Source organism: Arachis hypogaea, chromosome 16 (genome assembly GCF_003086295.3).
Source record: "Arachis hypogaea cultivar Tifrunner chromosome 16, arahy.Tifrunner.gnm2.J5K5, whole genome shotgun sequence".
In the NCBI taxonomy this organism is placed as follows: Eukaryota; Viridiplantae; Streptophyta; class Magnoliopsida; order Fabales; family Fabaceae; genus Arachis; species Arachis hypogaea.
The window spans coordinates 143,401,825-143,419,863 of NC_092051.1; the positions used below are offsets into that span (position 1 = coordinate 143,401,825).

Consider the following 18,039-nt stretch of genomic DNA (forward strand, 5'->3'; position numbering starts at 1 on the left):
CATTAACATTAATAGGTAATATATAATTATAATATTTTTTTATATTATTGGGGAACTGATTATGGCACCTGAAAGAGTTTTTAATTTTATGGATTTAGAAGGTAATAAAATATTATTTTATATTCGTAAGTTTAGAAAAATATAGAAAGAATTTGATGAAATAAAAAAGGATATAAATTCAAATAAATGGATAAAATAAGAATAAAAACTTGATAATTAAGAGAGAGAAAAATATTTATTAATAAGATATAATTTTATAGAGTTAGAAGAATAATTAGGTTTACTATTTAGTCTTTCTAATAATTTTTCATTTATTTAATATCTATAATAATGTAACAAGTATTATTAATTAATTTATATTTATTATACCATACAATAAAACATTATTAAGAAAATGCTAATATAATAAATATCACAATAATAAAAAATTAATTTAAAAAAATTGTATCAAAAAATTTTTAAGTACAAATAGTTCTTTGACTAATTTAACATTATAACGGTGTTATTTTGTCTAAATGAATAAAAATAAATAGATTTTTAAGTAATTTGAGTTTGGGAACAAACAGATTCTATCATTTTCTAACTGTCTATGTTGACATTTACCGTTTATGTTATCCGGCTTAACGTGTCAGATCAATAATTTTTATGAGTGTTTGACGACAAGACTCACATAAGGGCCACATTATCTCGCGGAGATCAAGAGGATATTTTTTTTATCAGAGATTGCAAATGTCCTTGGCAAGAAAAAAGAAAAGAAAGGGACCAATTAGTAATTCACTCAAACAAATCATTAATAAATTGACTTGCATTGGGATGTAGGTTAAGAGTTTTTGCTCTTGTTTAATTTGGGCTTACTAGAGAATTGTTTATTCCCATTAATTTTGGGCCTGAAGATGGCCCACTAACTAATTATTTTCTTTGTAGCAAAAACGGAAAGGAAGAAAAAAAAAAAAACAAAACGACGGGAAAGCGCCAAACTGTCAACTGTGTATCTGTTCAGTATACTAGCAATTGGGCCACGCAAGTCGCAACTATAATTAATCGAAGTGGCCGAGGCATTGCACCAATGGCCAATATGTTGGCCTCACATAAGCCACATCTCAAGTTCGAATCCCAGCTATAACTAGGTAGTGAACTAGTGATAGAATTTGTGTGTCTGAGTAAGTGTGTTGTGTAATCTAGAATTGGGGGTTGTCCAATCCATCGACTAAAAAAAATTTAATCAAAATTTATAGCTTTTATAATTTATTTAATTTAATTCTGCTAGGTAGACACTAAAAAATCAGAACAACATAATCAGTAGACTGATTTTTTAGCCCACTGAAAATTAAAAAAAAAAAACTACCTCAACTAAAGTTAAATAAATATCTGCATGAAAATAAATATCTGCATGCGTATATAAAACTTTTGCTACATGCCTTCTCACAGCATCGATCCAGTATGTTGCTGTAGACGTAGCCTTTTGGATCATAAATACCGAAAGCATTATCGAAAAGAGCGTAGTCGAAGTTCACAGAAATAGAAATGTCTCGGTAGACGAAGTAAGGGTAAGCGTTGATCATAAAAGAAGCACCGGTGTTAACTAAGAAGGTAACAATATCGATCATTACGGGAACAAAGTTTATGGCGAAGGTGATTGAGGAAGAAGGGAAGGAAGAAGCGAGAATTGCCATGAGGCGTCATGACATTGATCTTGCGGTCAAGGTCGTGGGAGGCGAGAATGGAGTAGAGATTTTGCATGACTTTGAACAATGCATTGGCATCGAGGTGGTCATCATTGTTGTCAAGGTGGTGGTGAGGTACTCGTTGCCGACAACGATGACGACAACAGAGGAGGCGGGCAGGAAGGCTGGGGGATCCGCGACGGTTACTTCAAACAGCGGCGTCGTTGAGCTTTCGGTGGCGTATGCGGGAGCCCGCGGCGGCGTTGGCACGGTCGACCGAGGGCGGTTGCAACAGCGCAGGTGAGGCTGCGACAGCAAGAGGGAGACCGGAGATTGAGAAGATATGATGAGAATAGGAGTAACCATCCATACTATAAATGGATTTAATTGTTAATCCTAAATTTTCAAATTTCAAAGTCTGAAATTACAAAATTAATTAACAATATGATTTTTAATTAAATTTTACCTTCCTTTTTTACTCCATTATTCACATTGTTTAAATTTGTCATTATTTTCCTATACTTGCTCATGCACTTTGTAATTTATTTATTTTATCTTAAATTCATAATACGAAAGTGTATTTTAAGTAGATGTGATGTGTTAATTAAAAAAAATATTTTAAAATTATCGTACGTATTAATTGTAATTATTTAAAGTTGCCTGATTAAAAGTTATTTACCTATATTTTTTTTATAATATAATTAGAGAGAGAATATTATTATAAATAGAGGATAATATATTTTAAGTATATTATAATTTTTTATGTTTTTTTATTTGTTTGTTTTTTTTATATTTGTACTTAATTATACTTTAAGAATTTAAATATTAAATATTATATCTTAAACCCTAAATTTTAAATTTTATCATTTTGTTTGGATAGAGAATGGAAGATAAAGAAAAAAAATAAGAGAAAAAAATAAAAAGATAAATTATTTTTTTATGTGTTGTTTGGATAAAGAAAAAATGAATAGAAACAAAATAGAAAATTTTTTTGTTTGAATAAAAATAAAAATAAAAATAATCATAATAAAATAAAATTACATAAATATTCTTAGGTCTTTTGTTTTTTTACTAATAAAATGGTGAATTAATAATTTATCAATATTTATACATTTTATTTTTATCATCTCATCTTTGAAAAGAAAAATTTTGAATGAATTTCACACTATTTTTTTCTTTTTCATTCAATTTTTCTTTCTCGTCCAAACAACAAAAAATTTACTTTTTCATTATTTTTCTTTCTTCACATTTTCTTTCCCTTTATATTCTCTTAGTCCAAATAATGTGTATACCTTAAACCTTAAATCTTAAAAATAAAAGATCCATATCTTAATTCCTAAATACTAAATCATAAACCCTAAATATCAAACCCCTCTAAATCCTAAATCACATTTTCTAATCCAAAAGGTAATAAACTTTAATTTCTAAATTCTAAACCCTAATCGAAAAAGTTTTAAACTCAAAACACTAAATCATAAACCTTAAATCTTAAATCCTAGTCCACAAATCACATACCCTAATCTAAAAATTCTTAAATTCTAAATTCTAATCCCTAGGCCTTAAATTATAAATTCTAAAAACTAAATTCTAAGTTTCTAATCTCTAAATCTAAATCCTAAATATCAAAATTCTCTAAATCTAAACCCTAAACCACATATCCTAATCCAAAAAATATAAACTTTAACCACTAGACCCTACATGCTAAATATTAAAAACCTAAACTCTAAATCATAAATTTAAAATTTTAAATTTTAAACACTAAATCTTAAACCGCTAAATACGAATTTTAAATCATAACCCCTAATATATAAAATCACATACCATAATAAAAAAAAATCCTAATCCTAATCCTATATCATAAATCTTAAAATCTAAATATATAATCTTATATTTCACCCTTTTTTTTTAATAAGTAGATCATCAATTAATTGATATCATACTTTTAATTTTTCACAATACTCCTTAATTCGACATATCAAGAGCAACTTCAATGGTATAAAGGTAGAGTCCGGCTTTTTTACCAAAATACGCACCAAAAAAACATTAATTCCCAAAATGCGCATGGATGAAAATGTTTCTGCAAATGCGCACCCCCAACTCGCATGCAGCTACCACGAAATGGAAATGGCATAGACATTAAGAAGGGTGGCCACGAAATGGGATTATGGCACTGACACAAACCATTTCGTGCCTGGCACAAAGGAAATGGAGCATGTCAACCTTGGTGGCCACGAATTGGACCAATACACGCATGGCAAACACGAAATGGGGGAATTCACTGATGGCACACACGAAATGGGCCAAGTCAAGTGTGTCATCCACGAGTTGGCCATATCTTGGTTGGCACACACGAAATGGGCGTCCTCAAGTGTGGCAGGCACGAAATGGGGGGGGGTGGCAGTCAAAGCAGCAAGTCTCAGCGTTGCAGTTCCCGTACGAGCATGCATTGGGTGAAAGTGAGACAATTTATTGTTGGGTTGTGAGGTTGAAGCATATAAAAGGAGGTTGTGGGAGGGTAGGGGACCAAAGCCAAAGTAAAAAAAAGGAGAAGTGAAGTAGTGGGTTGCTTCGGTGAAAAAAAAGAGAAGTTGAGGAGTAATTGATTTGTTAAAAAAAATGAGTGGAAGTGAAATTAATGTGGAAGAAAATCTTAATAGGTTGGATGAATTTCACATTTCTGCTCATTTACATGTTAAGGTGAGTTTATTTTTTTTATTACAAAAAAAAATTTGTTAATAATTTAAATGATTGTTTTAAACTATATAATTGTGTTTTAATCTATTTCATTTTTAGCCGGCACGTGTCTTGACTCCGCATGGCACGCTGGTCGATGTTTTCTCTGTAGACGAAGCAGATCCGAGTATGGAGATTAGGAGGCAGATGCTGGAGCCGTATCTAAGAAGAGCCGGCTTCTATTATGCATCTCTGATAAAGTGTTTTGAGTACGACAACCCAATGATTAGCGCTCTTGTGGAGAGATGGCGTCTTGAGACCCATACATTCCACCTCCCATGGGGTGAGTGTACTATCACTTTGGAGGATGTTACCATGCAGGTGGGATTACCAATCGACAGTGAACCGGTCAGCGGCACTCTGAGGTCATGGAGTAAGTTCCACCAGAGAGATATTTGGCAATGGTGTGAGGAACTCCTTGGAGAAGTTCCTGACGGACATGTTGGGACCACGAAGTATAACATAAAACTGAAGTGGCTCAGGAGTAGACTGCAACAGATGCCTCTTGACTCTCCCGAGGAGGCCCTCGTACGGTATCCACGTTGTTATATTATGTATTTATTGGGTGGCGTTCTACTTCCTGACAAAGCGAACAACACGGTTCATGTTCGTTATCTTCCTCTCCTGGCAAACTATGAAGCCATTAGTACATATAGTTTGGGTAGTGCCGTGCTCTGTTGGTTGTATAGAGGCATGTGCCTAGCGACTGATTATAACATCGAGGGAATGTCTGGTTGTCATACACTGTTGATGTCTTGGATATACTTCAGGCTTCCTTTCTGGGCACCGGACGTGACGAGCCCATACACGTTTCCGTTAGCTACAACGTAATAAATTTTCTTCCATATCTTCTGTATTTATGCTCCGTGTTCTGATTTCCTCTGCGTAATTTTTTAAATGTGGTTATAATTTCATTCTGTTTTTTCGCAGGTGGGCGGGCAAGAGAGGAAAGAATGACTACGTCGAGCAACGCTTACAAAGGCACCGACTTAGGTTGGACAATTTGAAGGTGGATGAGGTAACTATTCCTGTTGCATCACTCTTGCATGATATTGTTTTGTCCCATGAAGTTTAGTCTACCTGTGTAAATGAAATTTGGATTTGGTAGTTTGTGTGGATGCCGTACAGGGATGCACGTATTTTGTCGAGGGTGCCTGGGGACTTTCTTGGTGCTCCGCATGGGGATTTCTATACGGCTGTCGTGCCACTTATTCTGTTCCGCTAGATTGAGATTGTTAACATCGATAGAGTCATGCGGCAATTTGGCGGCAAACAAGGTCCACCGAACCCTCCACTAAACATAGACACCTTCCATCGCCAGTCGGCTCGCAATGACGATGGATGGTGGCCCATCCGCCTGCAGACATGGTTTGAAGTATGGGCAAACAGACGGACTGTATCATATCGACTAGAGATTGATAGGGCAGATACCTTGCAACCCAGTCATGATTATTACAGGTGGTATTGCTCGAGAACAAAGAGGTTTCTTTCACCCCCGGAGGCCTTCCATGATCCCCGAGGAGATGATATTCCCCGAGGGGCTCCGGCAGAGTACGGTAGAGGCCCAGTTGTTCAGCTACCAGCAGTTCCGCAGGACAGGAGACGCCATCGTTCCCGCCGTGGAAAACATCAGGCTGTCGGAGCTGATGAGATGCATGTCCCAGATTCTCCAGTTCCGGATCCAGGTCAGGTTAATGTCTGGAGTCAGCAGGAACATCCACCGGTGGAAGTGAATTTCCCTGGAGATGTCTACTGCCCGCAGCCGTTCATCGCAGAGGACCTCTTTCAGTCATCCACGGTCCATCAGTATATGCCTTACAATAGTACCTACGAGGAGGGTGGTTCATCGCAGGGGGGCGGTACACAGGACCTGATTGACTCTATGGATCGAGTTGGTTGGACAAACTTTTCATCCTTATTTGATGGCCTAGATCAACTCATTCTTTCTCAAGCATCACCACGCACACCCACCGACTTAGGACTTGCACTTCGACCGTATGATTCAGGTAGTCACCCCCCTGTCGGAAGGAGGAGATCTGTTTCTGTAGGTGACACGGCCGGATCCCAGATGCGCCCGTTCGAGCCTTCGTTGTTAGATGGCCGTCGCTTATTATATGCGGGGGCTGATGATGTAGGGGAGGAGGCACAGCCAGGACGTCCCCGCCGCGACACTCGAGCACCTTCATGTGGTACAGGTGGGAGGTTGGGACATGCTGGAACCATCACTAGTTCACGTTATGGTTTTAAGGTTATTTGTTATCGTCCGATGTATGTATTTTCCCTTGGTTTGTGCTTTATTCTGTTTTATGGTGTTGTAGTTCATGGTTGTAACTTTTTTACGGTTATATGTATTGTCATGTAATAAATTCGGTGTTGTTAATGTTGATGTAGTACGGGTTGCAAATTTGTGTGATCAATCGACAAGAAAAGGATAATATTGCATTCATCTCTTTAATTCTAAAACATATCACATCACATCGACTAAAGACGAGAATTTAAATAAATTGAAAACATAACAACACTCAATATCCGACCCAACCACGCCGCTAAGTGCCCGTGACATGAGGACAATGTCTCCTAGTATGCCCCGGTTGCCTGCAAATTCCACATCGCTTTCCCGGTCCAGGCTCTACGTCGTCCATCTCATTCCAAATTCTTGTCGACACAGGTCGGCCATCCATCGATCGTCGCAGGTGGGGATTAGGACGGAAAAGTTGTCCTTCGTGGGGTGGCCACACTTCCTCATCGGGCAAGGGGAAAACTCCATCTGATATACCCGGAAGACATTTTCGACCCGATACACATCATCGACATATGACTGCCAATCAAGCCTAGCATGGGCACATGCTGCAAGCGCGTGGGCGCATGGGTAGTGCAATGCCTGGAAGTAGTCGCAGTCACACCGTCTTTGCTGGAGGTATACTCTGAATCTGGATTGAGACCCTACGCCGGCTATCTCATCGACGGTGAAGATCGATGTCGCCCTGTCGTGTGATATGACAAGCATCTGCGTGATTCCCTCCCTGTTGGCAAGTATTGCCTTTTGCAAGAACTGTGAGAACATCTGGTCACATGCAACCTGTGCTTCTGCCTGCCAACCCTTCTGGACAAATAATGCATTTAAACGGTGGTACGTGGACTTGACAATTGCACACACCGGAAGGTTACGAGTGCCCTTCATCACAGAGTTGATACACTCAGAAAGGTTCGTTGTCATGTGACCATATCGGCGCCCCTCATCCCGGTGTTGGAGCCATTTTGGTGGCTCTAACCCTCTTATCCAAGCCATCATTGCCGGGGACGTGGCCGGATCCTCCGCGCTGATTAACTCTAGGTAGTATTGTGCCTGCTCTTGGGTCTTCGAGTATGCAGCGCTAACAAGATGTCTTTTGGCTTCTTTACTCTTGAAGTTTGTTGCGAAATTGGACGCAATGTGTCGGACACAGTAAACATTATGTTCCCAGCCACAACCCTCCCGCTCCAGCGCAGCCTTTATGGCCGCATGCCTGTCAGAGATCTGTAGAACATCTGGTTGCGTAGCCACATGTCTCCTTAAGTTGGTCAGAAAGAAGTACCATGCATCTGTGTTCTCCCGTTCCACTAGCGCGAAGGCTATGGGAAGAATGTTGTTGTTTCCGTCCTGTGCTATTCCCATCAACAAGGTACCCGTGTACTTACCATACAGGTGTGTTCCATCAACCGAAACTAGAGGCTTGCAGTGCTTGAATGCCTCGACACACGATGGTAATGACCAGAATACTTGATGAAACATGACGCTTTCACGATCGAGGGTGTTGCCCACGTAGTATGGTCGGGTTTGTAGGTCAACAATTGTCCCTATGACGAAATGGCAAATTCGTAAGAGCATGAAAACTATTACAAAACTAGTATGCAATCCAATAGATAGGCTTACCTGGAACAAAGGTTTGCAACGCATTGAAGTATCTCTGTAACTGGTTATAAGAATCATCCCAGTCTCCATAGATTCTCGCTATTGCCTTTTGCTTTGCTAGCCAAACCTTCTTGTAAGACACCTTGTATCCGTATGCCGACTCCACGGACCCCTGCAACACTTTTATGCAAATCGTTGCGTCTGCTTGAACCATGGGAAATATGTGCTGGCATATGACATTTGAATCCAGTTGAGCATGATCTTGCGAAGTCGCGGACGCCAAACAAGTGTGAGGCCCTTGGTATTTTTGAACTTCCCAAAATTTGGACGCCCTTGTCTTTGCAACCCTCACCATCCAGGAACATTGGTCACCAAAAAGTTTGCACCGACAAACATACCTGGTATGATCTGACTCCACTACTTTGAATTCCGCACTTCGACGTATGTTGTAGTTCTTAACAGCAAGCATTGTTGCATCCTTAGTCAGGAATTTCAGGCCAACCTCTAGCTCCATTTCACCTGTCAAACCATAGTTACTGGGTATGTCCTCTGCATTTGTCGAGTTCATTGGACCAAGACTGAGGTGCAGGTAATGGTCGGGGGTGCCGCTAGAAAGACCTCCGACCCTTGCAACATTGATCGGTTCAACAACACTTGGGATGACCCTATCGCCCTGAACCGGTTGGGTTTCCGGAACAACATCTGCTTCCTCTCCACTATCATTCTCAATCTCGTCTTCCTCAGATGAGTCAGCCAACACATCGGCCATTCCTTCCGGATATGCAACATGGACATTCGGGAATGGACGTCGGTCAGGTATTTCTGTATTCTGGGCAGGGGCCACGAAGGCATTAAAGGACGGACTACGACCCCTACCTATGTCCAAAAATGGAATTCCTTCACCAGCGCCGGAATTTCGCATTTCCTCCACGTTATTCGAACTAGATGAGCTGCCCCCACATCTTGGAGCTTCACGCAGAGTTCCATCTAATAGATGCTTCCGATGCTACGATGATATGAAAACATCATCGACACGTGCTGGTCAGATTTAATATGCATCTTCTGATATGTAAACAAATTAGCTACAGCAACGGGCATCCTGTAAATGAGCGTACTGATCTCCTTTTTTCCAATCAGCCCAGTGTTCATCAGAATCATATTTTTAAGTTGCTGTAGACAGGACTGTGGAGAAATCATTATCCAAAGTGGGTCGTCACACATAAAGGTCACTCCCTCACCTGTATACGAAATTTCACCATCGGGATATATGACCACATAAATATATTCAGATGCCATTATGACACCCAAAAATTACTGAAAGTAGCTCCTGTGAGAGTGGAATTTTCGGAGAAGAAAGAAGGGTAGAAGAAGTGAGAGTGAGAAATGTGGGTTTACTTCTGCTGGCGAAGGATTTTTATAGCCTAGCCGTTGTCCCAATTCGTGTGCAGTACACACAAATTTGTGACATTTCGTGTGCGGTACAGGAGACATGGCTTCTGAGCTCAGCCGTACCCCCATTTCGCTAATGCCAGGCGTGAGTTCCTCCCTCCATTTCGCTGCTGCCCTCATGGAAATGGGATATCCATTTCGTGTGTGGTTAGCATGACATGGCATGCCCATTTCGTGGGCACCATAAATGAAATGGAGTTCATTTCCATTTCACGGGCAGAGGCCACAAAATGGTGATGCGCATTTACAGAAAGATTTCCAGCCATGCGCATTTTGGGAATTAATGTTTTTCAGGTGCGCATTTAGGTAAAAAAGCCAGTAGAGTCCCTTCTCTGACATAAAAGAACTTTGAAGCATTGAAGTGAAAAAAACATTGAATTCTTTTAAGTAGACCAAAAAAAAGTCCCTCTTCAAAAAACTCTTGCAATCCAATGGAGTCTTGATACATGGCAAATTAATTAAAAAAACAAATAAAAATATATAACATATATATTAAAATAATAATTAAATTATAATTAATTAATTAACAATGATAATAATTAGTAAATATAATTATTAATAAATTAATTATTATTTAAATAATTAAATTATAATTAATTAAATTTGTTTACATAAAAAAATAAATTTAATTTTTATATATTATAAAATAATTTTTGGTTGGGTTGTTTATTTTTATTTATAAAATTAAAATGCTAACTACATTACAAAATTAGCCGTTACAAAATTAGCCGTTGAAAACTAATCGTTACTATGTTACCGTTATTATTAATAAATTAATATTTTATTACTCTATATATACTACTTATATACATTTCTATTCTCATATTTTCTCCTACTCTTCTTCGTCTTCTTTCAAGTTTACGAAATCAAAGTAGAGATATTATTTTTTGTTATCTAAACCAACTCAACTATTTTTTCAATTACTTATAAAACTTTTCTCAAACTCCAAATACCCAACAATATCAAAGTTCAAACTCTCAAATTCCAAATTAAAACTGCACACTACCAAATACCTAAAAAGCTTGCAAACATAATGAGAGATTGTATTATATTGCATAATATGATTATTGAGAATAAAATAGACACTTATGCAAGAAATTTTGCTCAAAACTTAGAATATGCCGATGTCGAAAATGGATTATCACGACCTCAGTTAGGAGAGGAAGATTTTGCACCATACCATCAATTTCTCCAAAGAAATGCCCAACTTCAAAAAGGGCAGCAACATAGACAGTTGAAAGAGGACTTGATTGAACACACATAACAATTTCACAATGCTTGTTCTTAACTATAAAACTTAACTATGTTTTCTTTTATATTAAGTAATTTTACAAATTAGTTTAATCTCAAATTATATATTGTGTATTATTATTATATATGATTTTTTTAAATATTAATATTTTTTAATAGTGAATTATTTTTAAATTTATAAATTTAAATAATATTATTATAAAAAAATAGTAACTACATTAATTTTAATTATTTTAATTAATTAAATAAATAAGACCATAATAAAGACTAAAGTTTGTTTTTTCTAATGGAAAAAAAAGAAATACTTTAAATTTATATTTACTGTTTATAATGTAAAAATTAATATGAAGTTACTTTTTATTACAGGTAGGCCATAAATAAAAACGGGATGAATTCTATACTAAAAATATTAGTCTAAAAATTAATCTATCGCACATTTAAATTTTGTTTAAAGATTTGTCACTTGCATAAACTAATATCTTCTTTTTTTATTTATTAAATAGAAAAACTTTAAAATATACTAATTTGATATTTCAGTAATTTTTAAATTAATATAAGCGGTTTAAAATTATTGAAACATAAGTATATCAATCTTCTTTAAAATTTTCCAACTAAATATATAAATAATGTTCTTCAAAAAAAAAAAAATCAATAATTAAGCATTAGTCAGTTTCAGTGGGTCTGAATAGTCAAATTCATACCACACATGCTGTTTCCATTAAATGTCAATGTTCCAGCAGGAGCACGTGTAATCTGTCCTCCATTAGAAACATACCCAACAAAGGGTATGGCTTCTCTACAGTCATATCCACTTGTCCACGTGACTGTCATCTGTGCTTATTTTAATATTTTTTTACATTGTTACAGAATAATTTAATTATTTTTATTTTTTAATGATCATTTACCTAGTGAAATAAAAGGCTCAATTTTTTGAAAATGGAAGGCTTATGTGTGATCTTCTTCGATATGAATTTATGGGGTACAAGATAAAAATATGAGATAATTTTTTGGCAGTATAAGGTAAAAAAACTCGGATCATGCGAGTTATTTAGTTTTAAAATTTGCATAACAAATCACATGGTCCGATTTGTAGGATGAGAAATGATGTGAATTTTGAAAAGTTGAAATCGAACCCTCCGTGTTACTTGAGCTGGTTTTTTTTTAATATGAAATGGAACATGAAATCGCATGGTCCGACTTGTTGTAGGTTGTGAAATTTGAATTTCGGAAGTTTGAAGTCGAACCCTCCGTGTTGCTTGAGCTTGGTATTTTTTTATATGAACTGGAACATGAAATCGCATGGTTCGAGTTCATTTTTTAATATTTTTTTTGATTAAGCTTAACCTAGTTGAAGGGTCTGAGTTGATTATAGAGGCCTATATAAAAGTGTGTAACTGGTGGTAGCGATGTACTCGCGTCTTCTTCCCATTCTTCAACGGCTTCTTCTTCTGTTTCTTTTTTCTGAGTTTCTTCATTGCTTGTTTTGAACCAGAAAATCTAGTAGCCAAGTTTATGCTCATTTTTTAGTGATTGAGAGAAATGAGTGACAGAGTGTTACTAAAAGCGTATTATTTTGGTCATATTTTATTACAAACACCTGAAGGAGTAAAATTTGTTTGTGAAAATCCGCTAGATGTTGTTATTCCTTTTACCATCTCATTTGAAGAGTTCAAAGGTGTGATATGTGAAAAGATTGATTCTGAGAGGTCAAGAAAAATATATGTATTCTATACAGATATCCCATACCGGTGTTTGGTGGATTTGTCCAATTTCAAACCAAATATGTGACGGACGAAGCGAGCATGTAAGAGATGTTATTCCTTTTAACTTTGTATTTTTTTGGCATGTTGTTATTCCTTCCATCATACACAGCTGAAAACGGAAAAACGAAGAAGAAGAAGAGTGGGATTGAAGTTGAAAGTGAAATCTGAAAGTGATTGTATTCAGATGGTGAGAGTGGGTTATGCATGGGTCTTTGTTTGATTTCAGGGCACCGTTCGGGGGAGAAGTTGCTGCGCGACGTGTGTCCATGCCTTACCAAATCATACCGTGCGTTTGGTGAAATGCAACTCGGACGGTCCGTTTAGTGAATTGAAACTCGCAGGGTACGAGTTGTGGTTCCACTGACACCACAACATTGTGAAGCACCTCCTTCTCTCTATATCCGAGTCCAACACCACTCATACTTCCATATTTAGATTAAAAAGCCGTAATTAGATATTTATGTAAAATATTTTTACATCAATGATATATAAATTTTAAATTCATATATTTATATTAATTATTATAATTTAGGTTAAGTAATTGTTTTAATTTTTTTTTAATTTAAAATCGCTCATAACGTTAAAAATTATTTTAAATTCATATATCAATTATTATTTTTATGTGTATTATTTTTACATTTTTTTAGTTTAAAAAATAATAAAAATAAAAATAAAAAAATTATCTTTCATATTAAAAAATATAAAAAAAAAATGGTTCCAAACGTGATTTTTATTTATTTTATTTTATGCATAACAATAACATGAAATGAGAGGGAGCGGGAAGATCTGCATAGTTAGATGATGGGAGATAAGGTTGGGCAGCGTGGTCATCACCAAAACCAAGCACTTAAATTTCCAATCACACGTGGCATGCCACAAGCAGCTTCAACACTCGCCATTGACCCTTGCTCCTTCGTGACAGTGCCATGGCCACAGCTTCAGCTTCTCCTTCTCTTTTCCTCAGATCTTCTTCGTCCTGTGGTGGCCGTACTAACATAATCACTCTTCGCTCCTCTCATTCACGTTTCCCTCACCTGAATCGCTGCCACGTAAAGAAGAGCATCGCACTCACTGTTTCCGCTTCGGTTTCGGTGTCCAATCCTGAGCTTCGTGCCGCTCCCGATGATCTTGTTTCGTCTATTCTCTCAAAGGTAACTAAGATCACTTTCTGAAATTCAATTTGAGTTGAAAAGAGAAACTATTAACCGTGGTGTGATTTAGCTGAAGGAGCTTATCTCCGCCCTTGACCAAGTTTCTAGGGTTGATATGCCTATAAGCTAGAGAAATATTAGAATAAAAAATGTTTAAGTATAGATGATTGACATATGGTATGCATAGAGCATTTTTGTTAATACTAAAATTGGAAAGATAGATGTGATTAATAATTTCGATTTTCAAATTTGAAAAAATGCAAATGATATATATGTTGTAAATTTGATAATATTGCTAACCTCTCTGGATCTTTAGTTTCTTCTGTTCCAATTGGCAACTGATAATGAATTTATTTATGATTAAGGCATCAGATACTGAGCAACAGATGATTGGAAGGCACTAATTTTATCTAAAGAAGAGCATAATATGAACTGTAATGTTCATAAATTTCATGTGATAAAATTTATGATTTATGAGTTGTGAATGCTGTTGTTCCGTTTCAGCAGTGCTTTTTTTTATTTTTTATTTTTATAAATTGTTATAGTTTCTTCCATTTCATTCGATGTTCAATTTTCCAACTTGCATGCTAAAAAGGAATACTGAATCCTGACTTTAATCAGGTGTTGGAAACAGATGGAGGCGTTTTACTAAAATCTCAACAACATAAAGAGGTGGCTGAATTGGCTCAGCAATTGCAGAACTATTGTCTGAATGAGCCAGTTAAAAGCCCATTAATATTTGGAGGTGAGTTCACATTGTGCTGCACAACCTTGAGATGGCGTTAAAATGGCTCTAACAAAGTATCTTTGTACAAAATTTGCTTACTGCATGTTGGTTTTATAGTTTGTGATGACACCAAAAATAAAAACACTTAAAATTGATGATAGCAAAATGAAATTGAACAGTTTCAAAAGTGTTTGGTTACTAAGGTGTGTCAACACACTTTTGAGAGCCTCCAAAGTATAAAAGTGAAGGTACTTTTCATTTCGGTGAACTGTTTTTACTTTTCACTGTTATAAACTTAATCTCACTACTCCCTTATCAATCTCCAAAAGTCATCATATATTCAATATACTTTTTAGTAATTTTGCATATAAAGGTAATTTGAATTAATTTATTTCATTTCTTCCTATCAGAATTGTTCCTCCGAGACTTATTTGTAAAATACTCAAACCAAACAATTAAAAATTAAGCCAAAGGACCCTCTTCTTAACCTTGCAAAAGAAGCCCTTTATCTTTTTATATACACTTTTAATTTCTACAAAATCTTTGTATCTTTATATATAATTTAAAATCATTAAGTTCACTAGATATCACCTATTCACCTTCTCCAAGCAGATTCCACCTTCCATTGCTAATTACAATACATATTTTATAAACATTCCTTTGGGAATTTTAATTTATGATACACAAATCAAATTGGTTTGCCCTTTTATCTATCTTTCTTTTTTGCTCATTCCATTGACAAAAGTTGTTTCCAGAGTGGGATGTACCGTACTGTTCACAGCCAACATCACCTGGAGGTGGCTATAGGAGTGCGGTGGGACGCCTTTTCTTTAAGACGAAGCAAATGACTCAGGTTATTGAAGCTCCTGATATCGTGAGAAATAAGATCACCTTCACTGCCTTAGGATTTTTGGATGGAGAAGTCTCTCTAAAGGGTACATTTTCTAAATATTTGAAAGGAGGTGTAAAACACTCCAATTTCCACATGCTGATGTCAAATCCAAAAAAGAAAGTAGCATTAAATTTATCTGCTTCATAAACTCTAAACTGAAGAAATAAATAAGTAATTGAACGATCTAAAGTTTTTAAGGTAAATTACATTGACATCTCAAGGATTAGGCAATATAATATATAACACAAAACACTCTTGTGGTTGTAGAAGTGTATGTTAATCTATATTTAAGTTTGGGTGATACTATGCTCGACATCTGGGCATTTTTTTAAAATGTTATAGTCATCTTCCTTCTGAAAAATGACACTAACCTCCCCAAACTAAAAGGTACAATCAAAAGGGGAGCTTAGTATAGGTTTGATGAATAGAAGGGTATTTGTGTATTTTTATCTAACTTTAAGGACGGCAGCATAACTGATTGCCTTGGATCTTAAATCTTGATATCTGTTTGCTTATTTTTCAGTCTGCGCGTTTTCCGTTCAGTTCTTTGGGAATGTATCCTCTCAATTTTTTCTCTCAATTATTTGGTAAAGTATGATCTCTCACCAACAATTGAGAAAAAAAAATTTGAGAAGATCTATTCCCTAGTTTTTTAACTTTCTATGTGGTGTCACCTTCTGTGCTGAATTTATCTATGCAAACTTGCAACAGGAAAACTCAAGGCTTTAGATACTGAATGGATTCAAGTTGTATTCGAAGCACCCGAATTGAAGCTAGGGTCATGGGAGGCCCGGTATGGCGGCGAGAGTCAAGTTAAACTGAGAATCACTTACATTGATGAAAAAATCAGGTTGGGAGTGGGTTCTAGAGGTTCCCTCTTTGTATTTCAAAGAAAATGAAGTTGAGCTGCAAAATCTCAGATTTCTGTAGCTTTGTACACTGCACACTTTCATATTTTCATGTATAATGTGATTATGAGTGAATCTCATTAGATCTTGTAAAGGAAAACAGCTGACAAAGTCAAGGGGCAATTCACTAACCATTAACCAACTAACTATTTTCTATAAACCAAGGTATTGTGAATTGTGGCAGGACAAAAGATTTCTTTGATTATTCTCAACACCTAAGAGATTAATATTATAATGATTAATATATTAAAAGACACATTAATATCTTATATTTTATAGAAGAGATCAAATATTCAAATTTTGGAAATACCAGTTTTTCTTTTTATAAATCAATATAATAAAAGATAATTTAAACATAAAAATTTGCATACAAAACTTAATTTTCATTGTATAGAGTAGATTATGGGTTTGTTTGGCTGAGTTTTTAGAAATTTTTTTTTTGAATGATTTTTTTTAAAAGATCTTTTAGAAAAATAAAATTAATTTTATGTAAAAATTTATTTTTATCGTTTGGATATAATAATATAAAATTATTTTTTGTTTATTTATTATGTAAAAAATATTTTTTAAAAAATATAAATTACAACTTCTAAAATATATAATTTTTATTCTTTAGTATTTTTACTATTAAAAATTTGTCAAACACGTTATTAAATGAAAATAAATATATATTTTTACAAAATATCTTTTTATTGATTTTTTTTATTTTTTAACAATTTAACGATACTCACACAAATTTTATATATAATAATTTATTAATAAAACATCGAACTAAATTTCAGAAGAAGAATGCTAGAAGAATAGTAGAATTTTTTTTACTATTAATATTTAGAAGTATGGACTTAATTTTGATGCACTAAAAACGTAAAGTGTTTTACATAGTTATTTTATTTTTTTAGATGATCATTCATGTCGTTAATGTAAAATGTAGTTATTTTTATTGATGTAGTGTTATATAATTGGATGCACGTGTAAAATTACTATATACTAGCATTGCATCAAAATTAAATTCATATTTAAAAGTATGGGTTAAAAATATATTATTAAATTACTAAATTAAAAAAAAATTATTTGATGACTAAAAATAAGGATTTTTTTTATTTAAATTAAAAATATATAATATTTACCGATTTAAATAAACGTATAAGTATTTACTAAAATACGGTTTGGGTCACATCTCGGATGCACGACTACCGTGTTATGATACGCCACGTGCCAGTCATATCTCGGATGCACTCGAGATATAGCTTTAATCAGCCTAAACCCACTGCATCCAACATATGCACATTTTTGTTGATCAGGGGCAGTGCATCCGAGATACCGTCAAGTGTGCATGACAATTTTTATTTATAAACATTACAATATTTTAAAAAAATATATATTCACATGGATAAATTAAACAAGTCGAGTTATACATTTGGATGCACTAAAAAAGAGTCACACATGTGATGGAAGTCTATAAACATGAGTAATAAGCAAAATACATATAGCAATAATGGTAACTAATGCCGTCCAGCAACAGGATCCAAGTGGTGTCCAGTCCCACATCTGCGAGGACGGGACACCCTAGGAGAACGGTATGGACGAGTACGAACAACTAGCTGACTGG

General features: G+C 35.3%; 3 protein-coding genes across 3 annotated transcripts; 2 read left to right on the forward strand and 1 right to left on the reverse strand.

Moving 5' to 3' along the window:
- The first annotated feature begins 4,280 nt into the window (after positions 1-4,280).
- On the forward strand, positions 4,281-5,622 carry LOC140180298 (protein MAIN-LIKE 1-like). Its single transcript, XM_072220762.1, has 4 exons — positions 4,281-4,361; positions 4,458-5,224; positions 5,328-5,415; positions 5,506-5,622. The coding sequence occupies exons 1-4, from the start codon at positions 4,281-4,283 to the stop codon at positions 5,620-5,622; spliced, it is 1,053 nt and encodes a 350-aa protein (XP_072076863.1).
- Positions 5,623-7,026: 1,404 nt separating this feature from the next.
- Positions 7,027-9,211, reverse strand: LOC112757750 (uncharacterized). The gene is made up of 2 exons (XM_025806308.1): positions 8,311-9,211; positions 7,027-8,234 (listed from the first exon to the last, which is right to left on the reverse strand). The coding sequence occupies exons 1-2, from the start codon at positions 9,209-9,211 to the stop codon at positions 7,027-7,029; spliced, it is 2,109 nt and encodes a 702-aa protein (XP_025662093.1).
- A 4,259-nt stretch (positions 9,212-13,470) lies between these two features.
- On the forward strand, positions 13,471-16,621 carry LOC112755495 (probable plastid-lipid-associated protein 8, chloroplastic). The gene is made up of 4 exons (XM_025803623.2): positions 13,471-13,903; positions 14,525-14,648; positions 15,386-15,565; positions 16,234-16,621. Exons 1-4 carry the CDS (start codon positions 13,679-13,681, stop codon positions 16,419-16,421), a joined length of 717 nt encoding a protein of 238 aa, XP_025659408.1. The 5' UTR covers positions 13,471-13,678; the 3' UTR covers positions 16,422-16,621.
- Positions 16,622-18,039: the final 1,418 nt, after the last annotated feature.